This window comes from Scatophagus argus, chromosome 23, assembly GCF_020382885.2.
Source record: "Scatophagus argus isolate fScaArg1 chromosome 23, fScaArg1.pri, whole genome shotgun sequence".
Classification (NCBI taxonomy): domain Eukaryota; kingdom Metazoa; phylum Chordata; class Actinopteri; family Scatophagidae; genus Scatophagus; species Scatophagus argus.
In genome coordinates this window covers 14843410-14858744 of record NC_058515.1, presented here as the reverse complement: position 1 = coordinate 14858744, position 15335 = coordinate 14843410, and the positions used below count along the sequence as shown (strand labels likewise).

At 42.5% G+C, this 15335-nt stretch overlaps 2 protein-coding genes across 4 annotated transcripts; one reads left to right on the top strand and one right to left on the bottom strand.

The window, feature by feature from the left end:
- Positions 1 to 278: 278 nt before the first annotated feature.
- LOC124054740 (butyrophilin subfamily 3 member A1-like) lies at positions 279 to 4293 on the bottom strand. The gene is made up of 6 exons (XM_046381092.1): positions 4156 to 4293; positions 3023 to 3121; positions 2373 to 2708; positions 1749 to 2036; positions 1130 to 1240; positions 279 to 838 (listed from the first exon to the last, which is right to left on the bottom strand). The coding sequence occupies exons 2-6, from the start codon at positions 3111 to 3113 to the stop codon at positions 750 to 752; spliced, it is 915 nt and encodes a 304-aa protein (XP_046237048.1). The 5' UTR covers positions 3114 to 3121; positions 4156 to 4293; the 3' UTR covers positions 279 to 749.
- Positions 4294 to 4298: 5 nt separating this feature from the next.
- Positions 4299 to 14413, top strand: LOC124054729 (butyrophilin subfamily 1 member A1-like). Of its 3 annotated transcripts, none has more exons than XM_046381076.1 (6): positions 4299 to 4414; positions 5557 to 5655; positions 5934 to 6269; positions 6606 to 6893; positions 7408 to 7515; positions 7806 to 8719. In XM_046381076.1, exons 2-6 carry the CDS (start codon positions 5565 to 5567, stop codon positions 7850 to 7852), a joined length of 870 nt encoding a protein of 289 aa, XP_046237032.1. In that variant the 5' UTR covers positions 4299 to 4414; positions 5557 to 5564; the 3' UTR covers positions 7853 to 8719. The 3 variants fall into 3 exon arrangements, with proteins under 3 accessions (XP_046237032.1, XP_046237031.1, XP_046237030.1); XM_046381075.1 differs by lacking the exons at positions 5557 to 5655; positions 5934 to 6269; positions 6606 to 6893; positions 7408 to 7515; positions 7806 to 8719 and adding exons at positions 11320 to 11418; positions 11706 to 12041; positions 12378 to 12665; positions 13165 to 13275; positions 13503 to 14413 and having other exon boundaries at positions 4342 to 4414; XM_046381074.1 differs by lacking the exons at positions 4299 to 4414; positions 5557 to 5655; positions 5934 to 6269; ... (1 more) ...; positions 7408 to 7515; positions 7806 to 8719 and adding exons at positions 10393 to 10460; positions 11320 to 11418; positions 11706 to 12041; ... (1 more) ...; positions 13165 to 13275; positions 13503 to 14413.
- The last annotated feature ends 922 nt before the right edge of the window (positions 14414 to 15335 follow it).

Here is a 15335-nt window from a genome sequence, read left to right as displayed (position 1 = left end):
TCCGTGTCTCAGCGTGTGGGCGTCGGCGGGAGGCCGAGGAGGCGACGTTACGTAACGAAACCGGCTCCGACAGCCGGGAGGAGAAGCGAGGCGGGTTCGGGCTTCGCGATCGTCTCCTGTTCGTTCCTGTGTGTTCAATTAAACGTGTTTGAAGCCACAGTTTGACTGAATGAATAAGAAGAGGAAAAGAAGTTTACTGAGCGACATGAAGGGTGACGAGAAAACTTAACGAACACATGAAGAGAGAAGAACACGACAAATCAAACCTCAAGTCAACATTCAACATTCAAAGCTTTATTGTCATATGCAGTAAGGAAACGGGTTTCCCTTTACAATGACAGTCTTAGAGGAGAAAAGTAAACGTAGAATATAAATTATGAATATATAATGTAAAAGTAGGCAATATACATTAAGGTGCATGTGTGTCAACATCAAGTCAGCATCACACTGTGGTGTCCGTCCAAAACCTCAACTTAATTTAGTCACATGATGGTGGGTTGAGGACTGAACTTAACTCGATTCCAGGTAAAACAAACTACTGTACAGAACTGTTCTCCTTTGGGTGATGATCCCAATTATTGCAACAAAAACAACATGAAAGTTGATGTGAAACTGAAGCCCAACAACACTGGCAACGACCAGATGAAATGTTAGCAATCAAGCAATATTCATACGTCTGATATCTTAGCTTATACAGGTGAACGCTTCAAACTCTGATGGTCTGCATGTAACTCACATTTTCATCACTCTCACTCACTGAAAAGGAAACGCTGACATTTTTCTGTCTCGGTCTTCCGGTCCAGGTCTCTGGTCTCTGGTCTCTGGTCTCTCCTGGTGTCTGAGTGCCAAGAGAAGCAGCAAAGTGTTGAAGCTGTTGTGTTCATGTGTTTTTGCCTTTAAAAGTGTTTCTTAAAATAATAAAACAGCAGAACCAAAACAGAAATGTGGCGTCTAAAGGCCTTATGACTCGACATTCATCATCAACACTGAGTTATTTTTGAACTAATGAGTCCTCCATTTGACACAAAAGAAGGTTTCTGTTGGAGCTGTTGATCCCCACAAATCACAAAAACCAATAAAAAACCTAACAGTGACGAGACACAAGAAGGAGAATCAGAAGGTGACTCACAGTAATTAATTATCATCTTGATGGCAACGCAAATGATGAGTAGAATAAGAACAGCAGAAACAGCACAGAGGACCCACAGCCAAGTGTAATCAGATGAGGTGTTGGGATGAGCTGAAACAGAAGAAACAGAAGATGACGACACGTTAAAACTCATCAGGTTTTGACAGTCACAGCTTGTTGACCTCCAGTCAAACTGCTGAACGTTGGAGCCTCAGAGTCTCAGGAAGCTGTTAGCTGTTAGCTGTTAGCTGTTAGCCGTTAGCTGTTAGCAGCAGAGTCCTGCAGTGTGTTTGGCTAAGGGAGCTTTGTTGTTGTTGTTGTTCTTGCTGTTGTTTTTTAAACAGTTTATAGTTTTTCACTTTGTTTTAAACCAATTTATTTGAATCGAGCAAAACCACGACAGTATTTTCCATCTCAGTGGTTCTTTTGTTATGTTATCAACAACAGCTGAGAATAAAATAAAGAATCAAAGTGTGCACACACACTGAGGATGGACCTCACAGTCAAACAGTATTATTTGTATCTTCAGATGTTCTCATGTTCCTGTCAGATTCACATTCGATGGTTTTCATGTCTGACTTCATACGTGTGGACAGCAGCTTTAAAAGTCCTGTCCTACCTTGGAGTTGGACGTGCGTCTCTCTCATTTGGTTGATGTGCTTCTGTTGGACTCTGCAGGTGAACCTGTTGCCGTTTTTCTTGCCCACAGTCGCTGTGCTGTTGACACTATAGAGGTCACCAGGACCTCTGAGTGTCTGTGTGGGTCCAGCAGGGAGGACGTGTCCCTCAGAGTCCAGCCAGGACAGCTCAGGCTGTGGACGCCAGCCTGAGGACTGACAGCGTAACACCCAACGTCCATCGTCTCCATCAAAGTTTGCTAAATCAATGACAGGTGAGGAGGCAGCACCTGGACAGGTGAGACAGGAGGAGTTTCACACAGTCGGCTCTCAACACATCAGTGATTTGTCAGGAAGGAAAAGCACTCAACACATTTGTTAGTGTAAAGGAAAATACAGCAGCTGCTATGTGCTGCAGCTGCAGCTAACTCGCCATCTTCTTCATGTGTTTGTTCCAGTCAAAGCTGATTTCACTCCAACATTTTCAGATCTTCTTCTTCTTCTTCTGCTTGTTCTACTTTGTTTTCATTGTGGTCACCTCTAATACAAACTTGCCTCAGGGCTCGTCAGTCAGAGGAAACGTGTACCTCATCATCCTCATCCTGCTGGCAGCAGGTCCAACTTACCAACAATGAGTAGGACAGAAGCTTTCATTTCCATCAACTGAATGGAACAAACGTATGTTCCTGCATCAGAGATCTTCACTCTCAAGAGTTTCAGGGAGACGTTTCCATTCAGCAGCTGGTCCTCAAACAGAGTCGTGCGGTACCGATAAGATGGATGCTGAACCTGATGGACCAGCCGTCCACTTTGATAAACATGGATGAACAGTGGGTCCAGACTGGGTTTGGTCCACACCACCGTCTTAGAACTGACATCAGTGGGATTTTTAAGACCACAGGGCAGAATGACATCATCACCCATCAGGGCTGTGATTGGCTGAAAGGAAGAAATGGAGCCATCTGTAATGTAAAGAACAAACAAACAGCAGCAACGTTATGATTTATGTAACGGAACTTTTAAATTCTGAAAGAAAGAAATAATTTAATGAAACTGCATGAAAAACAGGAAATGACATCAGAGATGTGACATCATGAAGCTCAAACTACAGTTAGCATCACAAAGCTAACAAAGCTAATGTGCCGACTGCATCATTTTATGGTCAATATGTTATCTCACTGATGAAACAGTGCAGCTCTGTTGATGTGAATGATTAATGTCATCTGTTTTATCAAAGCTGGTGAGGAAGGATGGAAAGAAGAAGAGAAGAAATGACCTCCAGAGGACTTCAGTATCAGACTGTTGGTGCAAAGCAACAGCAACATCCTGAAGGTCCTGAGGGACACTAAAACAGCTGCTCCCAGCATCCTGGACCCTGGAAATAAAGTCTGATGTTTACATGAAAACACACACAGAAAACACTCGTCTGTTTACTTCATTACTATATATATATTTTTATATAAAACTTCAGATAAACCAGTAAGGCTCAGACTGTAAGACTTTATTCATAAAAAGTACAATAAAATGTATTTGTTGATCACAGCATTAAGTAACACATTCAAAAGAGGCTGAACTCTGTGATGAACACCAGCAGCACATTTACACACTCGAACACAACACAACAACACAAAACCACATTCAGGAGGACTTCAGGGCAGCTGTGGCCTCGAGGTTGGAGAAGCGATCGGAGGGTCACCGGTTCGATTCCCCCACCAGACGGGCAGGAAAAATTTGGGTGTCAAAACCGGGTGTGGTGGAGTGATTAATGCAAAAAAATTGCTCCCCCCCTCCATTAGCCGGCTGATGTGCCCTTGAGCAAGGCACTTAACCCCCCAATATGCTCCCCAGGCTGCCCACTGCTCCCGTGTGTTTCACCGTGTGTAATTTGCTGGGTGTTGCATGTGTGTGTTCAACTAAGGATGGGTCAAATGCAGAAGTAAAATTCAGTATGTGTGTATGTAAAAATATATATACTGTCAATAAAGCTGATTCTTCTTCTTTGTTGCCAGGTTTGCCGTAAAATATTTACTTTCACTTTCACATCTCAGCTGCTCGTTATCACAACGCCCTGCTGCCGGAAGAAGGCACAGCCTGATGACGCAGTAACAAAACAAAGCAACTGAAACGGAAACAAAACACTTTTTCCTTGTCACCTTGTCATTTGAATATGAAATTTAAGTTAAATTCCAGGAACACATTAATGTGAAGTCTCAGTGCTTCCTCATCCTTTGTTTTCACTGAAACAGTAAGCCAGTCACATTAACGATGCAGTATTACTGCAGTATTCTGTGCTCCGATTACTTTCGGTTTTGACTTGTTTTCCAGCGCAGTTAAAACTCGACTCGTTTTTACCGCAAAAGCTTTAAAGTTTTGTTAAGGAGCAAAAATGAAAGTTTCAGCGCGTCCTACCTGGTCGGTGACCGCGACGGACTCGTGAAAATCCAGTCCACAGTCCACAAGACTGCAGGACCGTGCGTCGTTTCTCTGGCGGATCTGATCTGCAGCTGATCTGGACTGCAGTGGGCGGGGCTTGGACAGGTACACATGAGCTGCCTCACACCAACAAACTCCATTTGACTTCAGTGTGTCTCAAGTGTCTGTCCCACACTCTGTCCTCTCAGCTCAGCCGGACTCACCTGCGGACTGTGGACTGAATATCACTGACCAGGTAGGACGCGTTGAAACTTTCATTTTTGCTCCGTAACAAAACTTTAAAGCTTTTGCGGTAAAAACGAGTTATTTTAACTGCGCTGAAAATCATCATTTAATGAGCGACAACACGATCAGTTTCTGCATTTTATCCATTTTACACGACAAGGAAAAAGTTTAGTGTTTAAATAACTTTGTTTTGTTACTGCGTCATCGAGCGAAACTTTCTTCCGGCAGCAGCACGTGACTGTAACATCTAGCTAGCTGGATAGACAGACAGATACTTTATTGATCCCGAGGGAAATTCAGGAAGCTGAGATGAATGTGAAAGTAAATATTTTACGGCAAGTATCGCAGCAGAGAAGTCCTCCTGAATGTGGTTTTGTGTTGCTGTGTTGTGTTCGAGTGTGTAAATGTGCTGCTGGAGTTCGTGTCGTCAGTGAAGCTCGACGAAGTGGAGGATGTGATTCTTCTGTTTCACTCTGCTAATCAGTGATCAATAAGCACAGCTGGAGGTTTGAAGTTAGAAGCTGCGAGTTTTAACATTTTACCTTTAAATAACAAAGAACTTGTGGTTTATTTCCTTTAAAAGTGAACACAAGTTGATTTATTTTGATTCTTGTTGCGTAACAGGAAGTAACTCAAACCCTGGCAGGTTGAGCTCAGAGTTTTGTCCAAAGTCTGTCTTTGTTTTTGTCTTCATTTGTATTCATCAACATTCTGATTGTAAAAATCATCATTTAATAACCAACAATATGATGATGGAGTCTTCTGAATAGTGGAAATGATGTATCAGGATAAAAGTTTCAGATAAAAAGTTTAAAGTGTTTCAGGCAGACAGACAGACAGACAGACAGACAGACAGACTCTCCTGCTGCCTCTGACTTTAATCAGATGCAGAATAAAAGTTAAAGAGGGGAAATAACAGATCAGGAAATCAAAAATGGCCTCAGTAAATAAACAAAATGTCTGCTGTCCTCAAAGTGCAGGATGTCACCTCATGTTGCTGATGTTTGGGTGCAGCTCTGCTGTCACATGATGCAGTTTGTCCTCTGCTGGTTGGTCGAGGAGACAAAACCAAACCTCACATGTGAGCAGTAAAGACGAGTGTTTTCTGTGTGTGTTTTCATGTAAACATCAGACTTTTGTCTTTATTTCCAGGGTCCAGGATGCTGGGAGCAGCTGTTTTAGTGTCCCTCAGGACCTTCAGGATGTTGCTGTTGCTTTGCACCAACAGCCTGATACTGAAGTCCTCTGGAGGTCATTTCTTCTCTTCTTCTTTCCATCCTTCCTCACCAGCTTTGATAAAACAGATGACATTAATCATTCACATCAACAGAGCTGCATTGTTTCATCAGTGAGATAACATATTGACCATAAAATGATGCAGTCGGCTCATTAGCTTTGTTAGCTTTGTGATGCTAACTGTAGTTTGAGCTTCATGATGTCACATCTCTGATGGTCATTTCCTGTTCCTGTAAAAGTTCCGGTACATAAATCATAACGTTGCTGCTGTTTGTTTGTTCTTTACATTACAGATGGCTCCATTTCTTCCCTTCAACCAATCACAGCCCTGATGGGTGATGATGTCATTCTGCCCTGTGGTCTTAAAAATCGCACTGATGTCAGTTCTAAGACGGTGGTGTGGACCAAACCCGGTCTGGACCCAAAGTTCATCTGTGTTTATCAAAGTGGACGGCTGGTCCATCAGAGTCAACATCCATCTTATCGGTACCGCACGACTCTGTTTGAGGACCAGCTGGTGAATGGAAACGTCTCCCTGAAACTCTCCAGAGTGAAGATCTCTGATGCAGGAACATACGTTTGTTCCATTCAGTCGATGGGGACGAGAGCTTCTGTCCAACTCAGTGTTGGTAAGTTGGACCTGCTGCCAGCAGGATGAGGATGATGAGGTACACGTTTCCTCTGACTGACGAGCCCTGAGGCAAGTTTGTATTAGAGGTGACCACAATGAAAACAAAGTAGAACAAGCAGAAGAAGAAGAAGAAGATCTGAAAATGTTGGAGTGAAATCAGCTTTGACTGGAACAAACACATGAAGAAGATGGCGAGTTAGCTGCAGCTGCAGCACATAGCAGCTGCTGTATTTTCCTTTACACTAACAAATGTGTTGAGTGCTTTTCCTTCCTGACAAATCACTGATGTGTTGAGAGCCGACTGTGTGAAACTCCTCCTGTCTCACCTGTCCAGGTGCTGCCTCCTCACCTGTCATTTACTTGGAAAAGTTTGACAAAGACGGAGGACGTCTGGTGTTACGCTGTCAGTCCACAGGCTGGCGTCCAAAGCCTGAGCTGTCCTGGCTGGACTCTGAGGGACACGTCCTCCCTGCTGGACCCACACAGACACTCAGAGGTCCTGGTGACCTCTATAGTGTCAGCAGCACACTGACTGTGGACGAGAGAGACGGCAACAGGTTCACCTGCAGAGTCCAACAGAAGAACATCAACCAAATGAGAGAGACACACTTCCAACTCCAAGGTAGGACAGGACTTTTAAAGCTGCTGTCCACACGTATGAAGTCAGACATGAAAACCATCGAATGTGAATCTGACAGGAACATGAGAACATCTGAAGATACAAATAATACTGTTTGACTGTGAGGTCCATCCTCAGTGTGTGTGCACACTTTGATTCTTTATTTTATTCTCAGCTGTTGTTGATAACATAACAAAAGAACCACGGAGATGGAAAATACTGTCGTGGTTTTGCTTGATTCAAATAAATTGGTTTAAAACAAAGTGAAAACTATAAACTGTTTAAAAAGCAACAGCAAGAACAACAACAACAACAAAGCTCCCTTAGCCAAACACACTGCAGGACTCTGCTGCTAACAGCTAACAGCTAACGGCTAACAGCTAACAGCTAACAGCTAACAGCTTCCTGAGACTCTGAGGCTCCAACGTTCAGCAGTTTGACTGGAGGTCAACAAGCTGTGACTGTCAAAACCTGATGAGTTTTAACGTGTCGTCATCTTCTGTTTCTTCTGTTTCAGCTCATCTCGTCACCCCAACTTGTTGTACTTGGCTGTGGGTCTTTGTTGTTCCTGCTGTTCTTATTCTACTCATCATTTGCATTGCCATCAACATAATAATTAAGTACTGTGAGTCACCTTCTGATTCTCCTTCTTGTGTCTCGTCACTGTTAGGTTTTTTATTGGTTTTTGTGATTTGTGGGGATCAACAGCTCCAACAGAAACCTTCTTTTGTGTCAAATGGAGGACTCATTAGTTCAAAAATAACTCAGTGTTGATGATGAATGTCGAGTCATAAGGCCTTTAGACGCCACATTTCTGTTTTGGTTCTGCTGTTTTATTATTTTAATAAGCACTTTTAAAGGCAAAACACATGAACACAACAGCTTCAACACTTTGCTGCTTCTCTTGGCACACAGACACCAGGAGATACCAGAGACCAGAGACCAGGACTGGTACAGGGTGAAGCTTGTTGCCAAAGAGACAGCAGACACAATCACAGCTCAGGGGAACACAAAGGAGAATGAAGCTGAAGACCATCACATGTTGGATGGAGAGAAGGTTCAGTTTCCAATGAAGGCATTAAACATGAATGAAGAAATATCAGTTTCCTTATCAGTTAGTGAGAGTGATGAACATGTGACTGACATGCAGACCATCAGAGTATAGAGTTCATCTGTGCAAGCTAACATGTCAGACGTATGAACATTGTGTGACTGCTAACATTTCATCTTGTTCTTCATTTATGTTTTGTACAAATACCTTGTTTGACCACAAGGGTGCAGTATATTCCTGTTTCTGTTTGATTGGCCTCCACCCAGCAGCAGGTGAATGAAATAAGGTATAAATCAGTGTGAGTTAGATGGTGGAAGCACAGCAGTTCTTACTGGCATCCAGAGGAAAGTCAGTGTTGTTGGGCTTCAGTTTCACATCAACTTTCATGTTGTTTTTGTTGCAATAATTGGGATCATCACCCAAAGGAGAACAGTTCTGTACACTACTTTGTTTTACTTTGAATCGAGTTAAGTTCAGTCCTCAACCCACCATCATGTGACTAATTAAGTTGAGGTTTTGGACGGACACCACAGTGTGATGTTGACTTGATGTTGACACACATGCACATTAATGTATTGCCTACTTTTACATTACTTATTCATAGCTTATATTTTATGTTTACTTTTCTGCTCAAACGGCATATTTTGTTAAATTGATGTGTTCTTTTGATATTCTTTAACTTTCATTGTCATTCAGTGTGGACAGCAAAGTAAGACTGTCATTGTAAAGGGAAACCCGTTTCCTGACTGCATATGACAATAAAGCTTTGAATGTTGAATGTTGACTTGAGGTTTGATTTGTCGTGTTCTTCTCTCTTCATGTGTTCGTTATGTTTTCTTGTCACCCTTCATGTCGCTCAGTAAACTTCTTGTTCCTCTTCTTATTCATTCAGTCACACTGTGGCTTCAAACACGTTTAATTGAACACACAGGAACAAACAGGAGACGCCTGCAGGCACAGCAGAAAGCTGAAGTCCGTCTGCTCAGAGGGAGTCTGTGTGTCTCAGACTAAACTCATTGAATGCTCTTAAAGCTGCATTGGTTTAATAAACGGCCACACTTCATACTGATGATGATGATGATGTTTATTCTCTTAAACGCTGACTCTGGACAGCAGTATGACTGTAAACAGTCACAAAAACACAACGTTAGCACCATAAACCCAATGCAGAGTCCATCTCGCTTTTTAAACGTCGTGAGTCCATCACAGGTCACATCTCTGTTGGCGCTCTACCCATAATCCTCTGGTCATGACCCTTATGTGACGCGTATACAACCAACTCTTAACAGAGAAAAGGCACAATGTTTAAATGTACATCACAAATAACTTGTTTTTTAAAAGCACAACATTTATAACAACAACTAAAATCATGACTTCATCATGTACTCCTGTCAACACATAACACTGTGATACCTCTGCAACGACCAGACTGTCTCTCAGACGGTTACAGCTGCAACTCGAGTGTGTGGCTGCAGGAACAACATGTGGTTTGTAGGTAACTTCCTGAAGTCTTTGCTGCTGGTTGCCTGGTGACCTCATGGTCACATGACCCAGTTCTTACCAAGAAGGTTATAGGATGTTGTTGAAAACAGTAGAATCACATCAGCTTCCCTACATTGTCAGAAACCTGATCAGCTTCTGTAAACAATCACTGTGAACATGTTGAAGTCAGCTGGACATCATGAAGCAGCCACCTGTAGTCCACCTGTACTCCACCTGTACTCCACCTGTAGTCCACCTGTAGTCCACCTGTAGTCCACCTGCAGTCTCCACCTGTACTCCACCTGTAGTCCACCTGCAGTCTCCACCTGTACTCCACCTGTAGTCCACCTGTAGTCCACCTGAAGTCCACCTGTAATACAGGACGGCTCTGTCTCCTGTCTCTCCTGTCCAGGTGCTGCCTCCTCACCTGTTGTCAGTCTGGTGTTATGCTGTCAGTCCTCAGACTGGCATCCAGAGCCTGAGCTGTCCTGGCTGGACTCACTATTCTGATCATCAGTGAATTAAGATAATCTGCTGCTTCCTGATTCTCAGATGTCAACATTTTCTGATTTTCTTTGTCATCTGTGAACAGAACAGAATCATCAGACTTTATTATCTGTGCAGTTTTTATTTGTTCCTGCCTTCTTTTGTTGTTTTGGTCACAAGCTGAGCAGTTTAATGGCAGTTTGTGGCCTGTTTGTTTGTTTAAGTCTGAGTCCTCCTGAATGTGGTTTTGTGCTGCTGTGTTGTGTTCGAGTGTGTAAATGTACTGCTGGTGTTCATCACGGAGTTCAGCCTCTTTTGAATGTGTTACTTAATGCTGTGATCAACAAATACATTTTATTGTGCTTTTTATAAATAAAGTCTTATAGTCTGAGCCTTACTGGTTTATCTGCAGTTATACGTGTTGTTTTTTTTTTATCAAAGTGAAAATGAAGGCAGGAAGTGAAGGTCTCTAACTACCATAACCACAGTCTCACTTTGCTGTTCTCACACACACTTTGTCCTCTGAGGTGTCGACTGCTGCTTTCCCATCAGTAAGTAAATTCACTCTGTGACTGCGAGCTGGTGTTTATGAGGGGACGTTTTATGTGCACGTTTTGGATTTATATTGTTTTAAACTTTCATACAAACCAGTTTTTATCATAATTCATATTTAATATTTATTTTCATCAGTGAAGCTCGACGAAGTGGAGGATGTGATCCTTCTGTTTCACTCCGTTAATCAGTGATCAATAAGCACAGCTGGAGGTTAGAAGTTAGAAGCTACGAGTTTTAACATTTTACCTTTAAATAACAAAGAACTTGTGGTTTATTTCCTTTCAAAGTGAACACAAGTTGATTTATTTTGATTCTTGTTGCGTAACAGGAAGTAACTCAAACCCTGGCAGGTTGAGCTCAGAGTTTTGTCCAAAGTCTGTCTTTGTTTTTGTCTTCACTTGTATTCATCGACATTCTGATTGTAAAATCATCATTTAATAACCAACAATATGATGATGGAGTCTTCTGAATAGTGGAAATGATGTATCAGGATAAAAGTTTCAGATAAAAAGTTTAAATTGTTTCTGGCAGGCAGGCAGACAGACAGACAGACAGACAGACTCTCCTGCTGCCTCTGACTTTAATCAGATGCAGAATAAAAGTTAAAGAGGGGAAATAACAGATCAGGAAATCAAAAATGGCCTCAGTAAATAAACAAAATGTCTGCTGTCCTCAAAGTGCAGGATGTCACCTCATGTTGCTGATGTTTGGGTGCAGCTCTGCTGTCACATGATGCAGTTTGTCCTCTGCTGGTTGGTCGAGGAGACAAAACCAAACCTCACATGTGAGCAGTAAAGACGAGTGTTTTCTGTGTGTGTTTTCATGTAAACATCAGACTTTTGTCTTTATTTCCAGGGTCCAGGATGCTGGGAGCAGCTGTTTTAGTGTCCCTCAGGACCTTCAGGATGTTGCTGTTGCTTTGCACCAACAGTCTGATGCTGAAGTCCTCTGGAGGTCATTTCTTCTCTTCTTCTTTCCATCCTTCCTCACCAGCTTTGATAAAACAGATGACATTAATCATTCACATCAACAGAGCTGCATTGTTTCATCAGTGAGATAACATATTGACCATAAAATGATGCAGTCGGCACATTAGCTTTGTTAGCTTTGTGATGCTAACTGTAGTTTGAGCTTCATGATGTCACATCTCTGATGTCATTTCCTGTTCCTGTAAAAGTTCCATTACGTAAATCATCACGTAAATCAACGTTGCTGCTGTTTGTTTGTTCTTTACATCACAGAGGAGTTAATCTCTTCCCTTCAGCCAATCACAGCCCTGAGGGGTGATGATGTCATTCTGCCCTGTGGTCTTAAAAATCGCACTGATGTCAGTTCTAAGACGGTGGTGTGGACCAAACCCAGTCTGGACCCAGTGTTCATCCGTGTTTACCAAAATGGACGGCTGATCCATCAGGCTCAGCATCCATCTTATCGGTACCGCACGACTCTGTTTGAGGACCAGCTGGTGAATGGAAACGTCTCCCTGAAACTCTCCAGAGTGAAGATCTCTGATGCAGGAACATACGTTTGTTCCATTCAGTTGATGGAAATGAAAGCTTCTGTCCTACTCATTGTTGGTAAGTTGGACCTGCTGCCAGCAGGATGAGGATGATGAGGTACACGTTTCCTCTGACTGACGAGCCCTGAGGCAAGTTTGTATTAGAGGTGACCACAATGAAAACAAAGTAGAACAAGCAGAAGAAGAAGAAGAAGATCTGAAAATGTTGGAGTGAAATCAGCTTTGACTGGAACAAACACATGAAGAAGATGGCGAGTTAGCTGCAGCTGCAGCACATAGCAGCTGCTGTATTTTCCTTTACACTAACAAATGTGTTGAGTGCTTTTCCTTCCTGACAAATCACTGATGTGTTGAGAGCCGACTGTGTGAAACTCCTCCTGTCTCACCTGTCCAGGTGCTGCCTCCTCACCTGTCATTGATTTAGCAAACTTTGATGGAGACGATGGACGTTGGGTGTTACGCTGTCAGTCCTCAGGCTGGCGTCCACAGCCTGAGCTGTCCTGGCTGGACTCTGAGGGACACGTCCTCCCTGCTGGACCCACACAGACACTCAGAGGTCCTGGTGACCTCTATAGTGTCAACAGCACACTGACTGTGGGCAAGAAAAACGGCAACAGGTTCACCTGCAGAGTCCAACAGAAGAACATCAACCAAATGAGAGAGACGCACGTCCAACTCCCAGGTAGGACAGGACTTTTAAAGCTGCTGTCCACACGTATGAAGTCAGACATGAAAACCATCGAATGTGAATCTGACAGGAACATGAGAACATCTGAAGACACAAATAATACTGTTTGACTGTGAGGTCCATCCTCAGTGTGTGTGCACACTTTGATTCTTTATTTTATTCTCAGCTGTTGTTGATAACATAACAAAAGAACCACTGAGATGGAAAATACTGTCGTGGTTTTGCTCGATTCAAATAAATTGGTTTAAAACAAAGTGAAAACTATAAACTCTTTAAAAAACAACAACAACAAAGCTCCCTTAGCCAAACACACTGCAGGACTCTGCTGCTAACAGCTAACGGCTAACAGCTAACAGCTAGCAGCTAACAGCTAACAGCTTCCTGAGACTCTGAGGCTCCAACGTTCAGCAGTTTGACTGGAGGTCAACAAGCTGTGACTGTCAAAACCTGATGAGTTTTAATGTGTCGTCATCTTCTGTTTCTTCTGTTTCAGCTCATCCCAACACCTCATCTGATTACACTTGGCTGTGGGCCCTCTTTGGTGTTACTGCTGTTCTTATTCTACTCATCATTTGCGTTGCCATCATGAAACGGATTAAGTACTGTGAGTCACCTTCTGATTCTCCTTCTTGTGTCTCTTCACTGTTAGGTTTTTTATTGGTTTTTGTGATTTGTGGGGATCAACAGCTTCAACAGAAACCTTCTTTTGTGTCAAATGGAGGACTCATTTCTGTTTTGGTTCTGCTGTTTTGTTATTTTAACACACTTTTTTAATGCAAGAACACATGAACACAACAGCTTCAACACTTTGCTGCTTCTCTTGGCACTCAGGCATCAGGAGATACCAGAGACCAGAAGCCTGGACCAGAGACCAGGACCAGTACAGGGTGAAGCTTGTTGCCAAAGAGACAGCAGAAACAATCACAGCTCAGGGGAACACAAAGGAGAATGAAGGTGAAGACCATCACATGTTGAATGGAGAGAAGGTTCACATTCCACTGAAGGCATCAAACATGGATGAAGAAATGTCAGTTTCCTTATCAGTTAGTGAGAGTGATGAACATGTGACTGACATGCAGACCATCAGAGTTTAGAGTTCATCTGTATAAGCTAACATGTCAGACATATGAATATTGTGTGACTGCTAACATTTCATCTTGTTGTTCTTCATTTATGTTTTGTACAAGTACTTCTTTTGACCACAAGGGTGCAGTATATTCCTGTTTCTGTTTGATTGGCCTCCACCCAGCAGCAGGTGAATGAAATAAGGTATAAATCAGTGTGAGTTAGATGGTGGAAGCACAGCAGTTCTTACTGGCATCCAGAGGAAAGTCAGTGTTGTTGGGCTTCAGTTTCACATCAACTTTCATGTTGTTTTTGTTGCAATAATTGGGATCATCACCCAAAGGAGAACAGTTCTGTACAGTACTTTGTTTTACTTTGAATCGAGTTAAGTTCAGTCCTCAACCCACCATCATGTGACTAATTAAGTTGAGGTTTTGGACGGACACCACAGTGTGATGTTGACACACATGCACATTAATGTATATTGCCTACTTTTACATTACATATTCATAATTTATATTCTACATTTACTTTTCTCCTCTAAATTGTTCTGTTCTTTTGATATTCTTTAACTTTCATTGTCATTCAGTGTGGACAGCAAAGTAAGACTGTCATTGTAAAGGGAAACCCGTTTCCTTACTGCATATGACAATAAAGCTTTGAATGTTGAATGTTGACTTGAGGTTTGATTTGTCGTGTTCTTCTCTCTTCATGTGTTCGTTATGTTTTCTTGTCACCCTTCATGTCGCTCAGTAAACTTCTTTTCCTCTTTTTATTCATTCAGTCACACTGTGGCTTCAAACACGTTTAATTGAACACACAGGAACAAACAGGAGACGCCTGCAGGCACAGCAGAAAGCTGAAGTCCGTCTGCTCAGAGGGAGTCTGTGTGTCTCAGACTAAACTCATTGAATGCTCTTAAAGCTGCATTGGTTTAATAAACGGCCACACTTCATACTGATGATGATGATGATGTTTATTCTCTTAAACGCTGACTCTGGACAGCAGTATGACTGTAAACAGTCACAAAAACACAACGTTAGCACCATAAACCCAATGCAGAGTCCATCTCGCTTTTTAAACGTCGTGAGTCCATCACAGGTCACATCTCTGTTGGCGCTCTACCCATAATCCTCTGGTCATGACCCTTATGTGACGCGTATACAACCAACTCTTAACAGAGAAAAGGCACAATGTTTAAATGTACATCACAAATAACTTGTTTTTTAAAAGCACAACATTTATAACAACAACTAAAATCATGACTTCATCATGTACTCTTGTCAACACATAACACTGTGATACCTCTGCAACGACCAGACTGTCTCTCAGACGGTTACAGCTGCAACTCGAGTGTGTGGCTGCAGGAACAACATGTGGTTTGTAGGTAACTTCCTGAAGTCTTTGCTGCTGACTGCCTGGCAACCTCATGGTCACATGACCCAGTTCTTACCAAGAAGGTTATAGGATGTTGTTGAAAACAGTAGAATCACATCAGCTTCCCTACATTGTCAGAAACCTGATCAGCTTCAGTAAACAATCACTGTGAACATGTTGAAGTCAGCTGGACATCATGAAGCAGCCACCTGTAGCCCACCT